Here is a 24,293-nt window from a genome sequence, read left to right on the forward strand (position 1 = left end):
TTTTTGCTTTGAAATTTAGAAACAAGTTTATTTAAGATCTGAAATACAATTCCTAAAATATCAACTTTTCAGAAAACTGTGGCTACACACTAATGCATTGCCTCTATCATGTTAGAACGTGCATTAGACTCAAACACAAAAGCCAGAAAACAAATCACCATCCTTCCACAATTTGAGCAAAGAGAGAATGAATGCCTAAGGAACAACAAAGATGGATTGCAGAGGATGGGCTGTTTACATCAAGCACAAAAAAAAAGAAGCACAAATGCATGGGTTTGCGGGTATATACATTAAGTTGAACCTTTGGCACTAGGAACCAGGGCATCTTATCACGTAGCATTAACACATATTAGAAAACTGTGTAGTGTCAAAGGGATAGGACCACCAGCATTCAAGCAATGTTGTCAACTAGGCAATAAAATGTTCTACTGAATTTCTTCTTTGTCTAATTACTGCATACACTGGTAGCAACTCTGAAATGAGGAAAGGAGCCGAGCACTCCTTTTATTTTCTGCTTACAACAGAACAGCAAACAAACTGAAACATAAGCCCTGTTTTACACTGACAGTTTTAAGGAACATCAATTATACAATGAAAGGACTAAACAGAAGTGTTTACAGATACCAGACAATAGTGAGCGGTCAGTAGACCTTCACAGGGCTTTGCGATGATACTCAGCAGAAGCCACTTTGTAATCACTGGCAGTAAAGAGAGAGGCAGAATTCTTTGCCAGATACTTAAGGAAATCATGCAAATAGCCCAACAGTAATGCAAGGCTTTTCTCATCAAGGGGCGTATAAGCCAACATTGCCCCAATTCTCACAAATAATCTCAGTAGGTGTGGTGCCCCATAGATCTGCGACATTGGCGCATCGGGGTGAGCCAGAAGGATCTCAGCATACTGAGGCCTCTCAAACTTGTAGAGCAGCTGAGTGCCCAGCATCACATTGAAGTACTCCTTTATCCCTCCCACCACCTCATTCACTGCATACTCCTTATTATCAACATTTCCCTGCGATCTCTTACAATTGGCATACTCCTCAAGAATGGCATCCACATTCTTTTTAGCAGGGAGCTGGAACAACTGCTTCTGCCGAGTAACCAAGTCCCAGTCCTCCACCAGCCATGGTTTTAATTCTTCAGGAATCTTCACTTTCACCTCCATTCTATTCTTAAATGCCTCCTCACTCTCCACAGTGGGGTCAGCCCGTGCCCTCTTCTTACGTGGGGGCTGGGGCATTTCGCTGGTGCTGCCGCCATCGCCGTTACCAGGAGCTTTCTGCTTGTTCTTGCGTGTCTTCCGCACAGAACCAGAAGGGGGGTTCTCAGCAGAGCGACCGCCCCATCTTCCTGGGAGGGCTGGTTCAAGATTCTTTGGCTGGGAACCAGCTGACTTCTTTCCGGAGGCAGCTCCCCTCATCTTGCTTCTCTGCATGTTGCCTCGAGTTGGCTTCTTAAAGTTGTCTTCTTCAGCAGATTGTTGTCCACGAGTTTGAGAAGTCTGCTTTCTGGAACTCATTCAACCCTGTTTTTATTCCAACCACTGTAATATATAAAGTATTTTATTTGGTTGTTTACTATTGTGACTTTGAGGCCCATCAGAACACAACACATGCCCAAATCTGTTGGCTATGGATTCCAGGTCCTATTTCTGGACCATTTATAAGTGCATTTCTATCTTCTCCTTTCTCTAATCCTTACTACCACCCACAACCCTTGCCTCACTCAACAACTCATGAGACATGCCCACAAAATCGTTTCTTGATGCTATTTAAAAGACAGGGATTTAATTTTAGAAAAAGATATTGTGACAAAACCATAGAAGGAAGTGGAGGTGAAATTCAAGACTGGAACAAGAGTAAGAATTTCAAAGTATAAGGAAGAATGGCTTAATGGGTTGTAGGTAAAATGAATTAACAGTAAAAGTCTGTGTGTACAAGTCTAGGTATGCCTTAAGTAGTGTAATGGCAAAGAAACGACACACACCTCACACAGCGGAATACAATAATTGAAGGTTAGAGTCAAACTGGCTTCTGTAGCACTAGGCCTGGGTAGCTAATTAAAGCACAGATTTTTAAGGGTTAGTTTGACACCATCAGAAAACAAGATTAGCCCAGTGATCGTTACACAAAGAAAACAGCTCAGTAACTGCTTACTGGAAGAGGAGAGCCTCGGGTAGGTGTGAGCCACAACTTTCAGGTTTTGAGGATGGATGACCTTATTTGTACCATCATCAGATGAGATGTATGCACAAGTAAAGTGCTCAGAGGAGAAAGATGCTTGGTTTGGGACTTTTTATATTGGGGGCGTGCACTTGAACAGAGAAATGTTCACACTCAGGTAAGAGGCAAAGAAGCAGAGATTTAAGTAGCTGTTGTACAGCTGGTAGCATATACTATGAACCAGTGAACCATTTCATTGAGAACAGAGGAATTTCATATAGAATTCTGGAAAACCTAAGGAAGGCATTAGGTATTAAAAAGGAATTATCAAGAAAGAGACCACAGATAAAATAAAATGGTGAGATCTTCATTGGAGAGGAAGAATGTGATTTTGGAAGCCAAAGTTAGGTTTCAAGAGAAAGAATGTTCAGTGAAAATGAGCTAAAAAATAAATCTCCTGCTACTCTTATAGCATGACTCATTAAACAATCCCCTGGACTTACACAATCTTCCTTCTTTCCCTTCCAAGGACTCCTAGTAATTTCCCAGATGGAATCTTAGAGATCTCCTAGGATGGTCTGGAAGGAAGAAGTGAGAATACAACCTAAAAAGGAAAGTAGGTATCCGCAATGAAGATGAACTTTTGTGAAAACATTCAAGAAAAAAAATTACAAATGTGTCTTACACATATGAAGGAAAATATTAAGATTTTTTGATCTGCCAAATGGAGTTGGAAGAACTCAAACAAATGATACATGACAAACGATTCCTGGTCTGTTACAGGTGGCTATAAGCATGTCATGCTGTGGCTGAACAGCTTAGCAAAGCACCTCACACAAACATTTCCACATGTGAATGTAGATACAAAGATTTCACTCAAGTGGCTGCACACATTTACATATTCAACAGGCAGACAGTAATATGAACTACATATACATACTACTGAATAAAGGTTCATATACTGACACTTAAAACTCCATTGGCTAAATAGGTAAGAAGCACAGAAAGGGACCCTAAAATGGACAGATAGCACAGGAAGAACTCAGCCCAATTCTTATGACCAATGCGATCCATTTGTTTTAAACAGGTGTGTAAATGTGTAAAACATGGCTGTTACATATCCATGGCAACCTCTGAGAATAGGATGACAGCCTATCGTTAATTAAAGCCAGATTCAGCCAATCATGTGGGTAGGTATCGTGGAATTCCCGTGGGGGAAAATTCAGACTTAAAGACTGGCTTAGAAATGAAAGCCACAGGTGCTTAGAATATTAGGCAGTTCAAGGAAATACCGTTTAATTCAAAAGACACGAAGGAAGCTCCATGCAGATAGTGAAAGGTGATACCAGCCCTTTAAGCACTGAAATTGGTGAATACAGAAGCTAACAGTATGGGAATGAAAATCATTATGCTAAGAGATAAAAAAATATGCCCTGTAAAAGTTTGGTGGTGATGGTAGCTAGAAATGCTATTTTCTTGTAAACTCTCATCCTCACAAAATGCTGCTGCTAGGTTTTTCTTTTCTTCTTTAAAATGTAGATTTGTGAGTAGGAGAGAAAGAGTGAAATCCAAAAAGCTCATCCTGGGGCTATTTAACTAAACTAAAAAAATAATATATAAAACAAAACACCCAGAAACCATTTTGGAAGCCACAGTGATCATCAGCACTTCTTTACCAATGAACTTGAGAATGACAGCTGAACTTATTAGATTGCTCTTGATTATATTCTATTATCCATACATATTCATATGCTAAATGCAATGGCTTGACATTTCTATACACTCCAGAGCTGGGATTAAAGTTCTACATCCAGTTCTATTCTCTATGCTCTGTACCTTTCCCACAAATTTACCACCACCCCATGAACTTTGTATGTCTCTTCCCTGCACCTCAAACATTGCTACTAAATGTTGTTCAATTAGCTTACCTACCTTTTACTCCAGACTTCCTCTCCCTCATTTAAATAAAATTCAAAGTTCTAACAGTTAATCTTGGATCTTTTGCAGTAGCACACAGGTCTTAGACCAATACACCACTTCCCCACTAAATCCCTGCATACTAGCTCTAGAATAATCCAAACAATCTATTATTTTGTTTGCCCCTATTTGTGTATTGAAGTAGAGGTAAGCACATGTTATCTAATCTTGGATCTCATCCTCTAAAAAAAAATCTTTTAAAGAAAATTATGTCCCCATGTTAAGGTTATAATACGCACCTTAGGCTATGTTCAGACATTTTTTCTTATATTTCTTCTAACACTCCAAGCTGCTTTACTTAGTGGACCAAGGTGCAACATATCTAAGGTGTTTTACCTGGTGCTAAATTGTTTTCCCTTAAAAAAACTATGAATTTACAAACCTAACTGAGTAAAAATGACCAGTTACACACTACATCCTCTGGTAAACACTAGAAAATCTTTTTATTTTTGCCCTGCATGTAAAGCAAGTCTTCTACTGCTGAGTTATATTCCCGAGCCTTAACACCTTTAATTCAGGGCCTCCCACATCTTAGGCAAGCACTCAACTGCTAAGGCAACTAGATCCCAAGCTGCGAACATTATTTGCTTTTTCATTTGAAATGCATGATCTCAAGCCATCTTTTCTTATTTCACTGGTCAGACCTCTTTTTCTCACATGAGCATTTTTATTTCCTTTTCTTCTAGGGTGCTTCTTGTTTCACATTGATCATACCACCAGTTTTTTTGTTAAGATCCCGGCTGGCTTTTCCTTTGCAACCTTTGGCTTTGTTATGCTCAGGGGAAATGATGCTAAACAAATTTTGTAAATTAGTGCCTCTATTATTTCTTTGTATGTTTTTAGGTTCTCCCAAATTTACAGAAGTATTTTCTCAATGTTCATTACTGATGAGCCCATTCTTTCCTCAATGAGAAATGCTATTCTATAAATATAGGTATTCATAAGTTTAAGTGACTTGACTTTTAAGGGGCTCTCTTCCCAAGCCCAGGCTAGCCTGAAATTTGCATCAAACCTCCTGCTTTTGCTTTCCAGCCACTGAAATTACAGGCCCAAGCTGCCACACCCATTTGTAGGCTCTATCAGTGATAATTCTGGTTGTGCTCGTAACAGTATAATGGTTCAATTATTATGGTTTAAGGGCATAAATGTTGCTCTAGAATATTATCTGTAAATGGATATAAAAGGTAGTTTATGTGTTATTATTTTAGCAGCAAAATACTGGGGATAACCTTACAGTGATTTGAGGAAAGGTGATACATTTGTAATGTGGAATATCATGTCAGATAAAGAAATGTCACTGTGAAAGAAATACCATGAAAGAAGTTAGACACGAGATCTATGAATGGAAAAAAAGACACTCAACGACTATTTGTTAAACAAACATAGGTAATTAACAGTATCTATATTGAAACCATAGTCTGTACTTAATAAAAACCATAAAATATTCTTGTGCACATCTGTACACTTTAGATTGTAATTAGGTAATCTAGAAGGAAATGAAGAAAGCTGGTAATTGACTGTAGAGAGAAGGGTTAGTGAGAAAAAAAAAAACACACACACACACACCCCAAAACCCTGAGCCATACACATTATTCATGACTTTGTGATGTGCTCATCCATGGATTTTACATATATTTTCATTTCATTACCACTGCACACTGTGTGCTTCATAGGCACACTACTCAGATGGTTCCCAAAGGCCCAAGTCAAGAGCCTTTTCCTCTGTGAGGTTTCCCTATTTCCGAGCTCTCTGGCCCTTGCTTTGTCAGTCCCTATTGATCCACTTTCAGCCCCCAATCATTCTCCAAATTGCTCTTCTACCAGGGAAGCGCTCTCCGCAGAAACCTAGCTTTTACAAAGGAGAAAAATTAAGAGAATTATTTAACTCCTTTAAAAACGTTGCTGTGAATAGACTGGGACACACCCCTTCCTTTCACTGCTTCATGCAATCCGACTCCAAATGCAGTTATCAATCCCGACAATTCACTGGCAGAAACCTTTAGTTAACTGTACATGTGGGGACCACATCGTTTACACCATTTTCCCCATCTCTTGGTCTCTGTGTAAAATCAGGCATATATAAATCTTCTCATTTGCATTATGAAACATTTCTTATGCTTAAAACCATTTTTTTTAGAAAGGGTCTCATCTCAAGTGCTCCAGGTTAAACTCAAACCCACTATAAAGCTGAGGGTAACTCTGAGCCTCTGAAATTCCTGCCTCCACCCCCCCCCCAAATATTTGATTGCAGGCATGTGCTCCCACAGTTGGCTTGTGCACAGCTGGGGAATCAAACGTGGAACTTCATGTATGCTAGGGAAGTACTCATTCCCAACCCAACAGATCATTTTCAGTCTGAACAAAAGAGGAAAATGATATTAAAGAAAATGGTTAGCTGATGGTAGCTAAAATTATAGTTCTGGAAATTTCCTCAAAAGTAATTATACTTAAAACTTTGATCAGATAAAGCCAGAAGTCTTAATTTCAGAATTCAGCTCTAGTAGTAAATTGCTGCTTCTGGAAAATGAGAGAAACAAAAAATATTAATTAAAAAAATTCCATGAAAATTATATTCATGATTTCACAAAAATGTGTTCTTGTGTGTGTGTATAAAATGTTTCATGACTACTAAAGCTAGAAGTATTATTCCATCAAATACTTGTATGAGGGCATTCTGGAACAAAGGAAGTTTCTTGTTCACAATTACACAGTAAGTGGCACCGCCGGTAATCAAATCCATCAATCCCTCATTTGCTCTTGAGAAAAAATATTCCATTATTTGAATCTGTGAAACCATTACGTAGCACTAATTTTCAGATTTTTTTTTGAGATGAAGATTACATGGCCCATATCTAATGTGTATCCTCACCCTTTCAGAATTTAGAGCACTTTCTCAGATGGGAGCTTATTAATCTTCAAAATATTCCTAGCCATTTAGGAAGGTTATGTGATATGATCTTGTTTGTGAACTGAGGCCAGAAGGAAAGCACTTACCCTGTATTCTGCAAACAGGAATGGTTCTGCAACCAGGGTCAGATCTCCTGATCCTTATTGTGTAGCAAACTTAGCTTTTCTGATGATGACCTAGAAGGTCAAACAAAAAGATGGAAAAGGACAGAAAAGATGTGAGACGGTGATTTTCTTTTCCATCCGTCACTGCAATTTTATCTCACACAAAGGACATCAAAGCTGATAAATGCGCAATTTTTATTTTCCTGTGGTTATATTTTCAAATGTACTTTATTGTTTCTTTATCAATTTTTGAAAAAAAAATTAATAATTTCTCTTAAGGATAATGTGAAATAAATAAAACTGTAACGGAACACCATTACAAATGGATGCGAATCCATCATCCAGCTTCAACAATTACCAACAGAAGGCCATCTTGTTTCATCTGTAACCCCACCCACTGCCCCCCCCCGTTTTTTAAGCTACCGAAAAAATGACTTAAGAATTATGAAAAAATTCAAATATATACCAGGGGGAAAAGACAAATACAGGAAACCCCATCTGCCCACCCCTCAGCTTAAAAACGATTATTAATCGAAGGTCCCAGTTATACCCCTCCCATCTCTCTCCACCGCTGAAATTATTCTGAAGCAAATCCTAGTCATCCACGTATTCTGAAGCCATTTTCAGACATTATTTAATCTTTACGCAAATATATACAAATATACATAGATTTCCACAAAATAAAGCAATCTGAAAACATAACCACACCGCTACCAGAAACGTCTAAAAAAAATCTGACACCCGATTTCATTAAAGAATATTAATTCCGCATTTAAAAATTCCCGATGAGTCTTAAAGAAAATTTTACAATTGGCGTGCTCGATCAGGTTTCAAACAAGGCCTACTCATCGCATGTGCTTCATACCTAGCTTGTTCTCATTCTCCTTCCCCTACCTTTCTCTCCCGCCGCTCGCTCGCGCGCGCTCTCTCTCTCTCTCTCTTTTTTTTTTTTTGGTTTAATGTGGGAAAATTCCAACCCCCAGCTATTTTGAAGCGATTCTCGGCTAGCAAATTTTATCCATAAAATAATTTCTTCTAAAAAAAAAAAAGGATGCGACGAAAATGATAGCGAATCTGCGTAATTTATAATTTTCTTCGGCTGAGCAAATATCTATCTTTAATAACAACTGCTAATATCTTTCGAGAGACAGGCTTCACAATTAATGCCGAACATGCACTATTTTGCTGTGCACATTTGAGTGCACGGCTGAGATGGATACTATTATCGCCGATTCACAAACATGGAAACCGAGACACAGGAGCCTTGCCCGAGTTGGGCGTTGGCGAGCAGGAATACGAATCCAGCTTTGCCTGAATGTGAAGCCGCTAGCTAATCCTGTCCAAAGACGCGGAGAAAAGAGGAAATCATCGACCCTTCCTCCCCACCCCCACCCCGAAACCTGAAGCGAGAATCCAGTTCTTTCCAGCAGCCGACGTGTGTTCACCGCTGCTGCTCCAACCGCCATAGTAAAGCCAGGTTTCTCTGGCAACTGATATCCATAGGCAGACACGTCACCCTGGGGGGCGGGCTTAGCCTTTCAGCCAATCACAGTCGTCTTGTCTCCGGTTTAGAATGTTCCATAACCAAATGATTGGCCCGCCACCCCCACGTCAGCAGTGATGCTCCGCCGCAGTAAAGGCGGGTGCTAGCAACCTGCTTCTTCATGGTTCGGGCCGAAATCAAACCAATTACCGTCCTTCTTCAGTGCCGATTCCAGCCAATGACAGTCTCCCTTTTAGGCTCTTAGCCCGCCCTCCAAATGCGCTGCAGCCGTTGGGTCAGAAGTCTATAGGGCAGCGTGTTCACGTGGCCTGTTTTCACGACCCAGAGTTCCCCTGACCGTGGGTTTTTTTTTTTCCCCCACCTCCTTTCCCTCGCTCTCTCCTTTTCTCCTGCAGGGAGGCATTATGGGTTTGTGTGTCCGTTCCCCTCCCCCGCCCCCGCACCACTGGGAAAGGAAGTGTCTACGTGGCTTGCGGAAATAGGATAGGCGGAAATGAGCTAAGGTTCCCGCGAGTGGGAAGAGCGAGGTCAAAGCGAGGGCCACGCCCCCGAGCCTGTTGCGCAACTCTCGGAACAGGAGAAAAAAAAGGAATAATGAAGGTTTTGATGTGTGTGTGTGTATGTGTGTGTGAGGGTGGTGAGTGCCACAGGCGGATGGCGTGAGAACCTGGGTGTAGGTGCACGGGCACGCTCGCGTGGCCGTGGACTGTGGGTGTGGGCGCCTACCAGCCCTCGTGGCGCCGGAGGTGGTGGGTGTGCGCAGGCGTGCACGCCGTGCGGTGGCGGGAGGGGCCCGATTGTGTGTTGTAGGTGAGATGCTTTATATTGGATTTCTGCTTTTTTATATTGGCAAACTGCATTAATGGAAAGGAAGATAATTAAGACTAAGTACTAGTAACATAAGTAAAGGGCTTTTGTTAGAAAAGGCCTGCGATTTCATTTAAGTTATTTACTCCCCTCCCCCTCCCTTTTTTTTTTCTTGAGACCCGGTCTCACTATGGGTCTTGGCTGGCCTGAAATTCGAGACCCACCAGTCTCTTTTTCTTCCTCTCGAGTACCTGGGATTAAAAGCATGCGCCATTCCACCCAGTCTGATTTAATTTTAGACCATATAGATGCCCTTTATTCCCACGTTTTAGTTCACCAAAATGAACCCCTCTGGTTAAGATACAACACTATATTAGCTACTTAAAACGGCGCGTCTTTAAAATTTTCAAGTATACTCCCCTTCTCGCCATCACCGAGACCTCCCCTTTGCAGCTCACGCATTTTACTGCATAATCGGCAGAAATAATTTGCAAAGCGAACATACGGAATTAAATTCCCCTCTGATAGAGCCACCTCCAAATTTTTGCGGGCTCTAAGCTTCACCTACCTTTTGTCCTAGTCTCCAAGCATCGTGATCCTCAGGCAAATAGGCTTTCGGTCAGTTTTCCAGAAAGTTCACTGGGTGAGGTTTATATCTCTTGAATCTGCCACTAGATGTCACCAAATTCCAGCAAAGGATTTGCTGTTTGGTTCCCGGGGATGGTGAGATTTATTTCTTTTTGCCCCACCCACTTCTTATTTGATGAATTCAATAACCTCTGGTTTCACATATATCATAAATCCCCAAAGAAGAATGAAATCACTAGGCAGGGAATTATATATCCAGATATTTTTGTTATTTCCTTTCCTTACAAAGAAAAAAGTCATCTGTTCTTCCAGATTTTCCTTCTCCCTTGTATTTTTTTTTTAACTCAGAGTTGATAAGAGCCTAAACACTGGTGCTAAAGTCCTCTGTGGGCTTTGGTGGTGCATCTGTAATAACAACCCTCAGGAGGTAGAAGGACCCCAAGTTGAAAGCCAGTTTAGATTATATGTTGAGATCCTGTCTCTATATTTAAAAAAAAAGCCTAATGAAAGAATATCCTTTTTGGGTTTTTGCCCACTTCATTTTCAAATACTGACTGTTCCTCCCAGTGGTAATTGCAGACGACTATATTCAGTCTGTAAAGATAACCCAGAGGTAAAGTTAGACCTCCGTATTGAAAATTATTGTCCTTTCCTCTTGAAATTTTTAGCAGATACGCGTGTTTGCTCCCTAATTTAATGCGATGTCTCCGTGTTGCTGACAGTAAGGTAGGTATGCTTAGTCGGCTTAAGAAAGTTCTATTTTCTTATGCGGAGGGCCATCACACAAAGTTCACACTCTTTAAGTTCCTAATTATAGTCTTAAGCCTTTCTCCCCAAGGTTGCTCACCTGTGCGGTGTATCTTCGAAGATCAGGTCCAGTCTCTAACAGAAGTCTCTGATTAGAGGGACGGGATCCCGGGGAGACGCTCCAGCCGAAGGAGCCGTCTCCAGGTGCACAGAGGAAGAACAGTGCTCGTGGTCTCTTTTTATAGACTGCTCAGAGGGCGTCAGAGGATTCTAGTCCTGTGTCTGGTTATCTTGAAAGTGATGTCACTGGGTTCTGGTTATCAGGTATAGCCTTGGGTGTAGTGGACTTCCTGACGAAGCTCTTTTTGTGTGTCTAAAAGGCGTTTTTTTTCCTATGCTCATTGCATTTTGCATATCTTGGTTGTGTCTTTAAAAATCAGATAGTAGATAGTGAAACATGTTTCACACTTAATTGTGCTATGTTTCAGGGCAACTGAGGAGGTAGCCCTGTGGGTTTTTTTTTGTTTTGTTTTTTGTTCTTTTTTCTTTTGCTTTCTGTGTGTATGCACATGTGTGTAGGAGTGTTTGTGCATATGCATGTTGGGGCTAAAGGTAATCTTCATTTTAGGTCTCTTCCTCTGTTTCTGTCCACCTTATATTTTAAGAGGCAGGGTCTCTCAGTGAACTTAGGCTGTTCTACATGGGCTATACTGGCTTGTCGATGAACTCCTGGGATCTGCCTGTCTCTACCAGTAGTCCCCTTAAAACACTATATGTGCCCCATGTTAGCTTTTATGTAGGTGCTAGGGAATTGAACTGAGGTCCTCTTGCTTGAGCAACAGACACACTTTACCCCCTGAGACATCTCCCCAGCCAGACCCTCAATTTTTAAATATTTTCTGTATATTAGATGTTGAAGTAAATGCTTTTTTCTTAACAAAATTGTATACCATTTTCAACCAGCAAATATCAGCTTCACTTATCAATGATATGTACTTGTGCACATGTCGGTAAAGGTTGTTTTTTTAGGATTTTAATTTCATTGTTTTTAATTATGTATAGGTGTATATATCTACATATGGGTATGTGACATGAGTTCAGAGGTCAGAGGCTTTGGATCCCCTGGAGCTGGAATTGCAGACTGTTCTGAGACACCTGGCATGCGTGATGGGAACCTAACTCGGGTCTTCCGGAAGAGCAGCGAGTGGACCTCCTTGCTGAGCCCTCTCTCCAGCCACAATGGTGAAAGGTTTTTACAGCAGCCTGCAGCTATATTTCCCAGGCCGACCGGAAGCATCAGTATCACCCGGTAAGTGGTCAGAAAATTAGACTCGTAGGCCCAACCTCAAATCTCATAAACCAAAGATTCTCTGGATGGAGTTTGGAAATCCATGCCACTACAAGTTGTTCCACTGAATCCAAGGCTCTCTAAAATTTAAGAACCACGGCTTTGTAGGGCAAAAATGCATCCCTTACATCTGTACACCACTAGAGGGCGCCATAGAATGCAAAGCAGAATCAAAAGGACCTCTGTTTGGACATACCCTGCATAGTATCAGTCTTGTTTTGCAGATTAAGGGATGTAAAAGTGTCACCATAAGTGTTTATCTTTCAGAGTCTGAAGCAATCTTTGCATTACAGATTGTTCTCTGCTTTGACTATGTTGACTGAACCATTAAGAAGATAGTAGAAAAGCAAACTAAGTATGTGGAAATGAATAGCTTGATGATTTTCATATCTTTCCTCCTCTCCCTTCTATAATATAACACAAAAGTCTAGGAGTAGTCTCCTTGCTATTGCTTCTTTCTCAATGTTCTTTCTGTTCTGTAGTTACCCATTTTAGCGTGTGTCATAATATTTTATATATATATAATAAAGGCCTGAGGGTGGTGAGTAAAACAGAAATTTGAAAAACCCAATACAGTGGGTCACCCACTGTATTTCCCTATACACAGAAGTCCCAATAGTAAGCTTATAACTTAGGTGAAACTTAACATCTTTTTATAGTGATGAGAGTGAGTTCTGGGGTCCAGTTGCTTTCATTCATCATATAATTTACAGGTGATAAGATCTGACTAATTCCTGCATTTGTAATTCTAATATTCAGTTAAGCTTTCTAGTTCTCTGGTTTAGTTTCTATTTAAGTGATTTTCCTTCTTTCTTATTTGTGAGACATTGATACTTTTTGACCCAAGAGAAAATGTAGAGAAGTATCTCTCTTATGTTTTGGCCAGGTTTGATCTGACCCCAGATACGCACTCTCTGGGCCCCCTCCTCTCAGCCCTCCAATGGTAGGATTTTGGCTCATCCAAGCACTTTTTAGAACCAGTTGAAGGAATCTGACATTGAGTGATGCTGACCAAGTATTATGACACACCACATTGGGGTGCTTTGTAGAATAACAAGTGTATTCAAGACCAGAAGTGTTTCAGACTTCAAAGTTAGTCAAATTTAAGTGATTAAAAAAAAAACAAGTTCTAGATTTTATAAATTTTAGTGTCATACCACCTATTAATGGAAACAAACATTTTGATTTCGTGATCTTAGAGCCACCTTGTATAATACAGTATCCAAGTAGCGTATGTGACTATTAAAGTCACAATTCATTAGACCACAAAAAAGATCGGTTCGGTTGGTTACTCTGACTGTATTCCAAAGGTGGCTACATAGTGTTACTAGCTGTCATGTGAAATGGAATGTAGACCTTTTCCACCGTCACAGCATGCTCTGCCGCACAGTGCTGGTGTAGATGACAGAAGGGATGGAAAAGGGCCTAGTGTCTATAGTACATGCCTCTTGACAGCTGTCCTCCAACGGTGATTTTTTCCCCTGCTCTTCTCAGGATTAGAGCTGGGGTGTTCCATCATGTTGACAGGGTCAGGAAAGGGAAGTAAGGTAGCTGAGGTACTTTAACAAGGGATATCCTGCTGCTGGACCCTGTATTTGTGGCTGCTGTTGCGGTTTTCTCATAGGTCTGTCCTTGTGCTTTCCTGGGTAGGGTTGCAAGAGCAAGACCATGAATAATGTGAACTAGTTTTAGAATCAGAGTTGTAGCAAAAAAAAATGGCCTAGAAACAATGTTTTCTGTATTCCAGGTAGCACAGGACTCAGCTCTTTCCAGCTGTTATCTTAGCAAATCCTCACGGAAGCCTGGAGAAGTTAAACAGTCACCTAAAGTTGCTCAACCAGTAAATTGCTGAGCAAGACCAGACTTGTTCCTGTCTTCAAAGCCCAGGCTTTTTCGTCTTAGACTGTGTTACCCCCTCAATGTGACCATTCCCCTGCACCCTTAACATTTTAGTGGGATAGAGCCTCAAGTAGATTCCTCACCTAGAGTCGGTTCTCAGAAAATGAGAACCTTTCTTTAGAACTTACAGCTGCACCATTATCTTTGCATGATTTCAACTCGAAGAGAAAGATAGCTTAATTTTATTTGGTTCCAAGGCCCAAGGCCAGACAGAAAGTATTTAAGGTCTCAGCCCTCACAGGATATTCATTGGCTCCATGAACCCTGTATTAATTTGCAAGATCAACGTTAGCTCATATAATGCCTTTGTGGTAATCAGAAGTATAGGCCACCTAAGGGCAGGCAAATTGCAGAGATATGTGCACTCCAGTGGAACAACGAGAAAGTGCCCCTTTCCTTGCCCTTGCTGACCGCTGCAACCTCACCAAGGTAGTTAGTTGAAAAAGACATTCCAGCCAGGAATTTTGTCCTCTTAGTTGAGTACCATTATGTAGGCATGTAACCTGCCTGCTGTTGTATGTAGTCCTTGCTTGTAGTACCTTGTGAATAATAAAACCATCCTTAGCCGGGCGGTGGTGGCGCACGCCTTTAGTCCCAGCACTTGGGAGGCAGAGGCAGGCGGATCTCTGATTGTTCGAGACCAGCCTGGTCTACAAGAGCTAGTTCCAGGACAGGCTCCAAAACCACAGAGAAACCCTGTCTCGAAAAACCAAAAAATAAATAAATAAAGCCATCCTTGGTTCAAAAAGTAGTGATCTGTAGTGGTCAGACTGTTCTTTTGTCTATCCCCAGTGGCCTCCCATGTCTCATACGTAGTAAACAAAATTGTTCTATCCTAAGCTTTATTTGATATCATATATAATTTTATTTTTTGTATGTACGCTTCATCTACATGCATGTGTGTGCACTGTATATGTGCCTGGTACCTCTGGAGGCCAGAAGAGGGCATTGGATCCCTTGGGACTGGTAGTACATACAGTTTTAAGCCAATATATGGGTGCACCAGCCCTAAATCAGAACCAAACTTTAAAAATATCAAGGAGAAGCTGGAGAAATGACTCAACATTTAAGAGCACTCACTGCTCATACAGAAGACTAGGGTTCAGTTCCCAGCACTCATCTGGTGGCTCAGAACCATCTATAACTCCAATTCCATGGGGCATGACACTTTTTTTTAACCTCTGTGAACACAAGGCACACATGTGATGTATATGCAGACAAAACACTCATGCAATACAATTAAATAAATAAGTCTTAAAGTGTTTAAAAATTGGTTCTGATTATCTTATATAATATTTCCTAAAACAATGATTGTTTAATATACAAGTTAAAACCAAATCCTAATATTTCAAGGCAAAGCAAAAATTGCATTTCTACGATAAAGATGTCTTTCTATTTATATCACCTCGTTCCATAGGAATTTCAAAAGGCCATTCCTGCGAATTTCTCTGAATCAGTCTAGTTTGTTAGTCCATGACAGAGCAAATGGAAATAGTGTGGGGGAAAAATTGTCCTTTTAGTGATATCTGTTTTCTCTTCTGTAATTAAACTACCACCTCATGGCTCCATTTGACGTAAAAAAGCTTATTTCAAATGACCAAACCATTGAGAATTGAACCTAGTCAGCGATGACCTTAGATGACCTTGAGATGCCAGAGTTGCACATGATCCCTTGTTTTTCTCCTTCTGAGTTAATAGTTTAGCTTGGAGCGTGCCAAAATTCATGGTTCTGTCAGCAGCACTCTTTACTTGGAAGGATCACTTTAAGCCACCCATGGTATACATTAACTCAGAAAGATAAAGACTGCTTTTCGCCCATGATAGCTTCTGTCTGTAGTTCGAACTTTGCATCAAGTGGTTGCTTTGAATCGTTTTTCTCTAGCTAAGTTTATGTTTGTAATTTCCTCAGAGTCTACATTTGACTAGAAGTGATAAAAATTATGACTTTTGAAACTATTAACTGCCATATTTAAAAGTACATGTCTATACTGTTTAATGGTAGATACAGGGTTGCTTGTACTATTTCCCTACTTTTGTGTAGTACTGAATGTTTCCTTAATAATTCTTTAAAGAAGAAAAAATTGAAAACTACTTCATCAGTCATGGGTTAGAGTACAAACATGGGTTTCTCTTTAGCCAAGACATTGAGTATAATTTATACTTTGTAGTAGAGATGGATCATATCAAATTTAGGGAAAGAATCCAATTGAAAAACTAAAACAAAACCTCTTTACTAGAACTTGATAAGGTCTCCTGAATGTACAGTCTCTCCCTACCTCTTCCCCTCCACCAGACGCCATAGGAAGCCTTGCTGTAATGAGCTACATAAGTGGCCACTTCCAATCCCTCAGGCAATTAGGACCAGAGAGAGGTTGAAAGCCACAGAATGAACCATCCACTTACTGGTGAAACTATTAGCCAGAAGGCAGAAGAACACAGGAATGGAAGCTAGAGGCAAGAGAGAGCCTCATTGAGTGCTGCGGAAGGCAGCGCTGCTATGGAAACAGGAGACAAGATGGTGGAATATGTGACAGAGTTCGTCTTATCTCTTTGGGGAAGATGCCTTTCCTACCTTATTTCTGGTTTTGAAGAGCAGGGAGACCATCTGAAAGCAAAATGTATGATCATGCACATGTGAGTGAAAATGTAAGCATTTAAAGAAAAGGTGTCTTATCGCGCTGCTTAGAATGACAGGTTCGACAAACTATACATTGAAACAGTGCTTTTGGTCTATTTGTGGCAGTGTTTTACCATATGGGGAAGCAAATGAGACTATACACTACTGTGACAGAGTAGTGGTGTGGGGCCCTCGGAGGACGTGTTCCTTCAAGGCCCTGGGGTTGAGGTAAAATGATTGGTAACAGAACAGAGAAGAGAGTAGGAGCAGCTCCTAAAAGGTACAAAGCTGAGGTACACCCAGCTGCTCCCAGCCTAGCGTTCTTGGTGGGACGTCAGTGGGACCCAGGAGGCTACAGCCAGCTTTCAATAAAGCTGGTCTGTGAAAGCTGGCTGGCTAAGAGGACAGAGGAAAATTGATGTTTGCTCCAGAGTGGGGCTGTCAGCTGTGCTCACCGCCTCCCCAGGCTCCCAGCTGTAAACAAAAGTCCTGGCCCTTCATGGCACTGCAGAGCAGTCCAGGCTGGCGTAAGTCTCTGAGGACAGCTAGACCATTTTCTCATCCTGGCTGACAACCAGGAGACAGAAGAAACAATAGAAGGTAGAGAGGGGGAAGGGGCGGAATGCAAGGGAACAGAGACCATTGGGAGGGATTTGTGTATTTCAGACCTTAGGTCTTTGGATGAAAGTAGTAGAGAAATATCTCCAGACCCCCTTCCTTGTGTAACTATCCCAGATAATAGTGAATGACAGAGGGGCTTCAGAGACTCTAGTGTATCACCCACTCCTTCAGTTGCAAGCACATATGGTCATCACCATGCTAGCTGTTCTGGGTGATGCTAAAGGAATCAATGATAGCTTACACATTCAAGGGTCTTATAAGGAGTTTAGGGACATGTGTGACATTGAGTCTTAACAATACCAAATAGACTATTTATTTATTTGTTAGTTTGTTTTGAGACAGAGTCTCATGCAGCCCAGGCCACCTTTGAACTTTCTATGTAGCCAAGGATGGCCTTGAACTCTTCAGTGATCTGCTTCCTCTCTCCACAGTGCTGAGATTACAGACACATAATGCTATGCTCAGCAAATAATAGACCTTTTAAAATACTAAGCGACTAACTTGAAATAGAAGTATCGGAGCAACTTGTCTGGCTGTGGTCACAGAAGGTGGGATTTGAGAGCACTGCAGTAAGTTAGACATGGTTTGGCTATGAAGAAAAGCCATCTGGTATTTCCAGTAGAACAACATTATTAGTAAAGTTGAGACTGGTTTTGGTTGAAACAGTCGATTAGAGTGCTACAGACTCTGTTTATTTCTTACCTCCTTGCACTCCTCATCATGTCTGATCCAGTATTCAAGTCTCCCTGTAGTGTCACTTCCTCCCCATGTTCCTGCCTCATCTCTAGGAGCAAGTTAAGTACCTTATTCTACGTTCCTAGAGTCCCCGCTGGTTTTGCCTTTCCAAGATACCACCATTTTCACTTGATGAACTAATTATATTTCTTTATATTATGCAAGTAGGAAGATTTGACTGTTTTTCCTCCTCCTTTTTGCAAAATTGAAATCTGTTCTTTCACGTGTCCTTAAACTGTCTTGTTCCTGCTCAGCTCTGGTGGCAGAGGCAGGCAGATCTCTGTGATTCCCAGTCCAGAGTGGTCTACATAGTGATGGTAGCAGAGGCAGGCAGATCTCTGTGATTCCCAGTCCAGAGTGGTCTACATAGTGAGTTCTAGGACAGCCAGGGCTTGTAGGAACTTACAGGAAAATTGCCTGAGTTTAATAATATGCTAGAGGATTTCCCTTATACTCTGAGTGGGTCTAAAGTAAGAATAGCTTTAAGATAACTTCTGAGGCCATTAGACATCCTCACATTGGGGTAGGTCTTAATGCCAGGGGATTGGCTTGTTTTCATCTTTGATTCAGGTCCTAAGCGGTTGGAAGGCCAGCGAATGAGAATGTCAGTGGGGCAATACCCACCTATCACTGTCAACGACAGGCCACAATGACTTATAATTCAGCACGCGACACAACAGGAGGGTCTTCTCTAATCATTCACTCTTGTCTCTTTATCAGACATAAGGTTATTGAGGGCTTGCCTGAAAGCTCAGGCCCTCCTTTTAATTTCCCTTACCCCAAAGATGAATAAAAAGAAACAATAATATTGTAGCTAAATTAGTATTACTCGGTTGAAGAATAACATCAGACAGTGACATTTTTGAAGACATATTTGTTAGTTTTGACCCCCCTTTTCTTTTACTTGACTCCTTTTCCTTTTCTCTACCACCAGGATATTTTAAAGAAAGTTTGTGGCTTTCACAGGTCGATGTGAAAGCGCACCTGTGATTAATTACTTTTCTCTCTTAGGTCTCTGTCGGGTCAGGACAGTTGGTCCTGAATCGCAGGCCCATCAGCTGGCCTAGGAACAGATGAAGTGATAGAACAGATTTGGTTCCTATCACAGGGAACGCTAAATGAAATAGAAATCGAATGGATCCCTAAACTCATGAAGAACCTCTGCTGAAGGAAACATGCAGAGCTCAGCATGATTCCCGGAATATTGCCCTAGATCAGCCCGAAATTTGTGCTCTCAGGAACTGTGGCTATTTGGTTTTTATTTTTGTTTTCTGAGGCAGGGTTTCTCTGCGTAGTTCTGGAGCCTATCCCAACTGACTTGTGAACCAGGCTGGCTTCGAACAGAACTGTGGCAAAAGATAAGGAAAGTAGGGACTGAGGACTAAGTGGTTACAATCCATCCCCACAAATTACCATTAGCATGAATCTGTTACAGACTAAGCCAGGGCAGTCCCCAAATGAATGTGTATAGCTAATAAGTAACACTTTGTTAGGGAACAAAGGGAAGTTAAGACAAGGGCCTGAGCTTTCAGTCCAGCCCTCAATAACCTTATGTTTGCTAAAGAGATGAGATTCAATGATGAGAGAAGACCCTTCTGTTGTGTCAGGTGCTAGGATAATAAGACATGGGGTTTCTTGACGGGTGGCTTACGGGAAAGCCTATGAGATAGGAGCTTTCTAAAAGAGTCAAATATTTGTTACTCTGTATGAGAATGAGATGAGCATTAAATGTACTCAAGATAACCCATGTATTGCTGTGAGCAGCGTCTGAAACAGTCTTGCTCTTCTTAGTGGTTCAAGTCGTATATCTGACAGTGAATCTCCTATCTGAATGGTTCAGGAATTGTGAAAAACTGGGCAGACGGTGGGTGGTACACACTTGTAATCCCAGTACTCAGGAGGCGGAGGCAGATGGATCTCTGAGTTCGAGACCAGCCTGGTCTACAGAAAAAGTTCCAGGACAGTCAGGGCTACACAGAGAAACTCTTGTCTCGAAAGAATAACAACAAAATTGTGAGAAACTGAGGACTGATATGGCAGAGATCAGCCAGTGGACATTGTTCGCAAGTGTAAAGGGAAGTCCATTAGTATATCTTTTTAGACTTCTATAGGTTGATCGCTTGAAAAGGGAATTACAGTAAGAAAGTTACCTAATTATTAGAGTTTTTGTCACAGCTGTTTTTTTCCCCACTTTCGTCTGTTTGCTCCTGTGATGATTAATCTTTGTTGTCAACTTGGCTGGATTTAGGATTACCTAGGAAATTACTGAGGGCACTTCTGTGAAGGAATTCCCAGGGAGGATTAACTGGAGGGAATATCCACTTTTAATGCAGGTGATAGCATCCCCTGAGGCAGGGTCTCAGACTGCCTAAAAGGGGCAAGAGAAGAAAAGCAGCATCAAGAGTTCCCTTTAGAGCTCCGCTTCCCGTGCACCATCCAGTGAAAAGCTCCCATTCCGGTCAGCTCTCACTCTTACCTCCAGGCACATGGGGTCAGGAGATCGTGGATGGAAGCCATTGAAGTTGTGAGCCAATATCACTCTTTCCTCCCTCAGCTTATTTGTGTCAGAGATTCTGGTCATGGGATTAACAAGCCAGTTAATATGCCCCCAAACAAGGCTTTCATATATCAGCCAAATGTATAACTGGAGCACCCTTTGACATTAAATGGCTTATATCTGAAAGTTATAGACAATACAGTTTTGGTTTGTCACAAATTTCAAAGCACCAGTAAAAGCAGTAAACTATCTCCCCATCTCCACCAAACAAAATGCTGTAGTAAAGCAATTCTATGAGCTAAAAGTAGGGTTACTCTGATTGAATTCATGCATCAGTGAGTGCGTGTGCGGATGTGGGAGGGTGCCTGCTTTTTCTTCCCTTAAGACCTTGGAGTCTGTTGAAGATGTGAAAATCTCTTGCCCCGCTGATAAGGCAATGCACTGAGAAAGAGTGTTTTGCTTCTGTTGTGAGACTAGAGTACGTTACTTCAATTTTTTTTGTTCCCTACCCTCACTTCTTGCCTGGATACCTCAAAGGTTTATCTTCATGGTGAAATGCTACTGAAATGTTGGCAACTCCCCCACCCAAACAAAGCATGCAAGAATGCATGGCAGTCGAAGAATATGACCCTTTTCAAGGAAAATATATTTGGAAAGAACTAGCATTGCAATTCAGTGGCTGAAAAAAATTTAAGAGCTACAATGTCCATTACATAAAATATTATATAGCAAACACTAATTCCTTTTATGAATAGATTTGGTATGGGTCAGATAGTGATACATACATTTTGATTCCTAGCTTCAAACTCAAATTTCTGTGTGAGAGACACAGGCAAAACAGCATATATAATCTTATATATAGAGAGCTAATACAGAACATTATTGGTGAGTCTAAATCTATCTGAACACTTCACAGAAAACATGATTTCTGGGTAAGTTTTGACAGAATGAAAAAAATCCCTGAGGTGGCAGAAGTCAAGGCAAGTATTTCAACACTAGGGGATAAGCATGCACAAAAGCATGGCGTGTGAGACAGGCTCTGTTTGGTATCTGTGGCGGGATTCATGATTCTGTAGCTAGATCACCATGATTAAATGGAGAAAGTAGTTTAGAGACAGGAGTGGTAAATGAGTAGACACGCTGGTGGGGCCCAGAAGGAAAAATCCAGGGTAGGCCATTTGAGGAACATGGGCTTTTTCCTGAGGTGTGGAGGAAGCTACTCATGGCTTGAAAACTCAGATGTGTGAGAAATAGACCGTTTATAGTGAAATTGACAACACTGTGGAAGGTAGGACAACCATGGACTCAGTGCTTGAAGAAAATGCAGTCAGGGAAGATAGGGGAAAGGGGGCTATTTTAAAAGTATAGTATTGGCAGGCGGATCTCTGTGAGTTCGAGACCAGCCTGGTCTACAAGAGCTAGTTCCAGGACAGGCTCCAAAACCACAGAGAAACCCTGTCTCGAAAAACCAAAAAAAAAAAAAAAAAAAAAAAAAAAAAAGTATAGTATTCAGTAGGAGTTGGTGATTGATGTGTTTGTGGGCTATGGAAGGAGTTGTTAAAGATCTTTGACTCTAAGATGTCTGGCTTTGGTGACTGAGTAGGTAGCCTCCTTCCTTCCTTGTTAGGATTATTCAAGTCCCCCTTGTCGAGATTGAGAGGACTGGGCAAGAATAGCAAAGTTGGAAGGACATTATAAGTTGTTCAGTTCTGAGAATGTTGAATTTGGGATATTTGTGGAATGGAGTAGTAAATAAGAACCAATATTGGTTGTCCTAGCCATGAAAATGGTTACAAACATTGAAGCTTTAGTGTACAGTGAAGATCTGTGAACTCAGCAATGAATAGAATGTCTGAAGAATAAGAACTCAAGGGGCTGGGGAGATGGCTCAATACGGAATACCACTAACTGCGTAATAGGAGGAGCTGAGTTAAATACCTCCAACAGCCATGTTAAAAATCCCAGAATGGACAGGGTGGTGGTGGCACATACCTTTAATCCCAGTACCTGGGAGGCCGAGGCAGACGGGTCTCTGTGAGTTTTGGCAGCATAGTCAACAGAGGGAGTTCCAGGACAGCCAGTGCTACACAGAGAAACCCTGTCTCAAAAAACAAAACTAAAGAGAACGGAACAAATTCAATAATGTCTGGCTATAAATGCCTGTAAGCCCAGCATTTGTGGGGCTGAGTCAGGCAGATCTTGGGAGCTGCTGGGCAGCCTGTCTAGTCAAAACAGTGAGCTCTCAGTTTAGTGAGAAACCTGGGGCTCAGGAAGTAAGGCAGAGAGTGGTAGAGGAAGACACTTGACATCCTCTTCTGGCCTTCACATGTGTGCATATAGGTGCGTTACCTGCATAGTCATGTATATGCTCTACACACACACACACTCACACACACACAACTAACAAATGGTCAGAGAAGCAAGAACTGGAGACTGAAAGCCACGGCAGAAGAGATGTGGCAAAGCAGATGTGGCAGCTGTGGCAAATGTGAGAGAGTGAAGCATGAGAGATTAGAAAAGCTTTGACTTAATATAGCAATTCTGAAGGCAGTATAAGGAATACAGAGAGAGCATTTGAAGACTGGGTAGGAGGAAGAAGCAAGAGATTACAACAATAAGGAGTAATTGATGAGGAGGGGTGTGGGAATCATAGTGAAGGCATTTATTTGAAGGAACTTGATGGTAACTAGAAGTGGGGCACTAGAATAATACTTACAGAGAAGTCCAAAGGCAGATGGATAGTAGTTTTTTTTTTCCCTTTGGTTTTTCGAGACAGGGTTTCTCTGTAGCCTTGGAGCCTGTCCTGGAACTAGCTCTTGTAGACCAGGCTGGCCTCGAACTCACAGAGATCCACCTGTCTCTGCCTCCTGAGTGCTGGGATTAAAGGCGTGCGCCACCACCGCCCAGCAGATAGGAGTTTCTATTCTTCATTTTGAGAGAAATTCATGTTCATTCCCCCCATTTCTCTGTTGTTTGACATTGGCAGCATGGTGTTGTGGTCTACAAATGTGTTGTAGAAATTTATACCTGTCCTGTAACATAGACAGACTATTAGCTGCAGGTTGTACGTGCCTGAAACCAAACAAAGCATAAAGAAACTGACTAAGGCTCAGAGATATTCAGCAATTTCCCATGGACAGTTTTTTAAAGCATGCTGTATCTTAGTAAGTGTCTAGTGCCACCGAAAAGACTGATAATGTAAGAGAAGTGATTGTAGCCTGGCTTTTCTTGCGAGTGCGGCTTTAGAGAGAAGCCCATACTTAATTTGGAAATGTGAAGTCCTAAACAGGTCCAAGTATTAGAAACTTGACAGGTGAGGAAGAGAGACTTTTAGGCAATAGCTAATTTTTATTGAGCAATTTACCGTGTGCTACATTCTGAGTTAAGTACTTGCATTGTCGAATTCCCACAGTGACACTCCGAGGTAGTTACTGTTATCTTTCACTAACAGATGTGATGGCCAAGGTGCAGAATAGTTCAGTCATTTGGTCAAGGTTATGTAGTTACTGTGTCGTGGATTTCTTCAAGCATTGTAGAAGAAACCGAGGCTGAGGGAATTGTCGTTCAGATCTAGGCTCTGTCTGGTACTAAAGTATCGCACTGTCTTCAACATCAAATTGTCATGAAAGGAAGCTAGTAAAATAGAGACTTTGCTTGTGTTTTTTCCAGATCCATTCTGTAAGACGAGAATGGTCCCCAGATTCAGGTGATGGCAAGAATTTCCCGTTATTCTAGGAAATGAATAGTGAGATCATTTTTTTTTTTTAAAGTAACACACC

The 24,293-nt window shown here is 41.3% G+C and overlaps 1 protein-coding gene and 1 long non-coding RNA gene across 6 annotated transcripts in view; one reads left to right on the top strand and one right to left on the bottom strand.

Moving 5' to 3' along the window:
* On the bottom strand, nucleotides 1-10,079 carry LOC121436890 (mortality factor 4-like protein 2). Of its 5 annotated transcripts, none has more exons than XM_041636793.1 (4): nucleotides 10,031-10,079; nucleotides 7,134-7,223; nucleotides 2,666-2,766; nucleotides 1-1,543 (listed from the first exon to the last, which is right to left on the bottom strand). In XM_041636793.1, the coding sequence occupies exon 4, from the start codon at nucleotides 1,517-1,519 to the stop codon at nucleotides 653-655; it is 867 nt and encodes a 288-aa protein (XP_041492727.1). In that variant the 5' UTR covers nucleotides 1,520-1,543; nucleotides 2,666-2,766; nucleotides 7,134-7,223; nucleotides 10,031-10,079; the 3' UTR covers nucleotides 1-652. The 5 variants fall into 5 exon arrangements, with proteins under 5 accessions (XP_041492727.1, XP_041492728.1, XP_041492725.1 ...); XM_041636794.1 differs by lacking the exon at nucleotides 10,031-10,079 and adding an exon at nucleotides 8,552-8,698 and having other exon boundaries at nucleotides 2,666-2,740; XM_041636791.1 differs by lacking the exon at nucleotides 10,031-10,079 and adding an exon at nucleotides 8,552-8,698.
* LOC121436891 overlaps nucleotides 9,216-24,293 on the top strand; it is a 24,283-nt gene continuing 9,205 nt past the window's right edge. Inside the window, exons 1-2 of the long non-coding RNA XR_005972852.1 lie at nucleotides 9,216-9,255; nucleotides 11,860-12,106. This is a non-coding gene — a long non-coding RNA (uncharacterized LOC121436891). The remainder of the gene's footprint in view (nucleotides 9,256-11,859; nucleotides 12,107-24,293) is intronic.

The sequence above is a fragment of the Microtus oregoni genome, unplaced genomic scaffold, assembly GCF_018167655.1.
Source record: "Microtus oregoni isolate MIOR12 unplaced genomic scaffold, Mior012 000050F_006, whole genome shotgun sequence".
Classification (NCBI taxonomy): domain Eukaryota; kingdom Metazoa; phylum Chordata; class Mammalia; order Rodentia; family Cricetidae; genus Microtus; species Microtus oregoni.

Excerpts from the sequence above, each read along its gene's own strand:
- LOC121436890 (XM_041636793.1), bottom strand. The coding sequence starts at position 1,519 with ATGAGTTCCAGAAAGCAGACTTCTCAAACTCGTGGACAACAATCTGCT.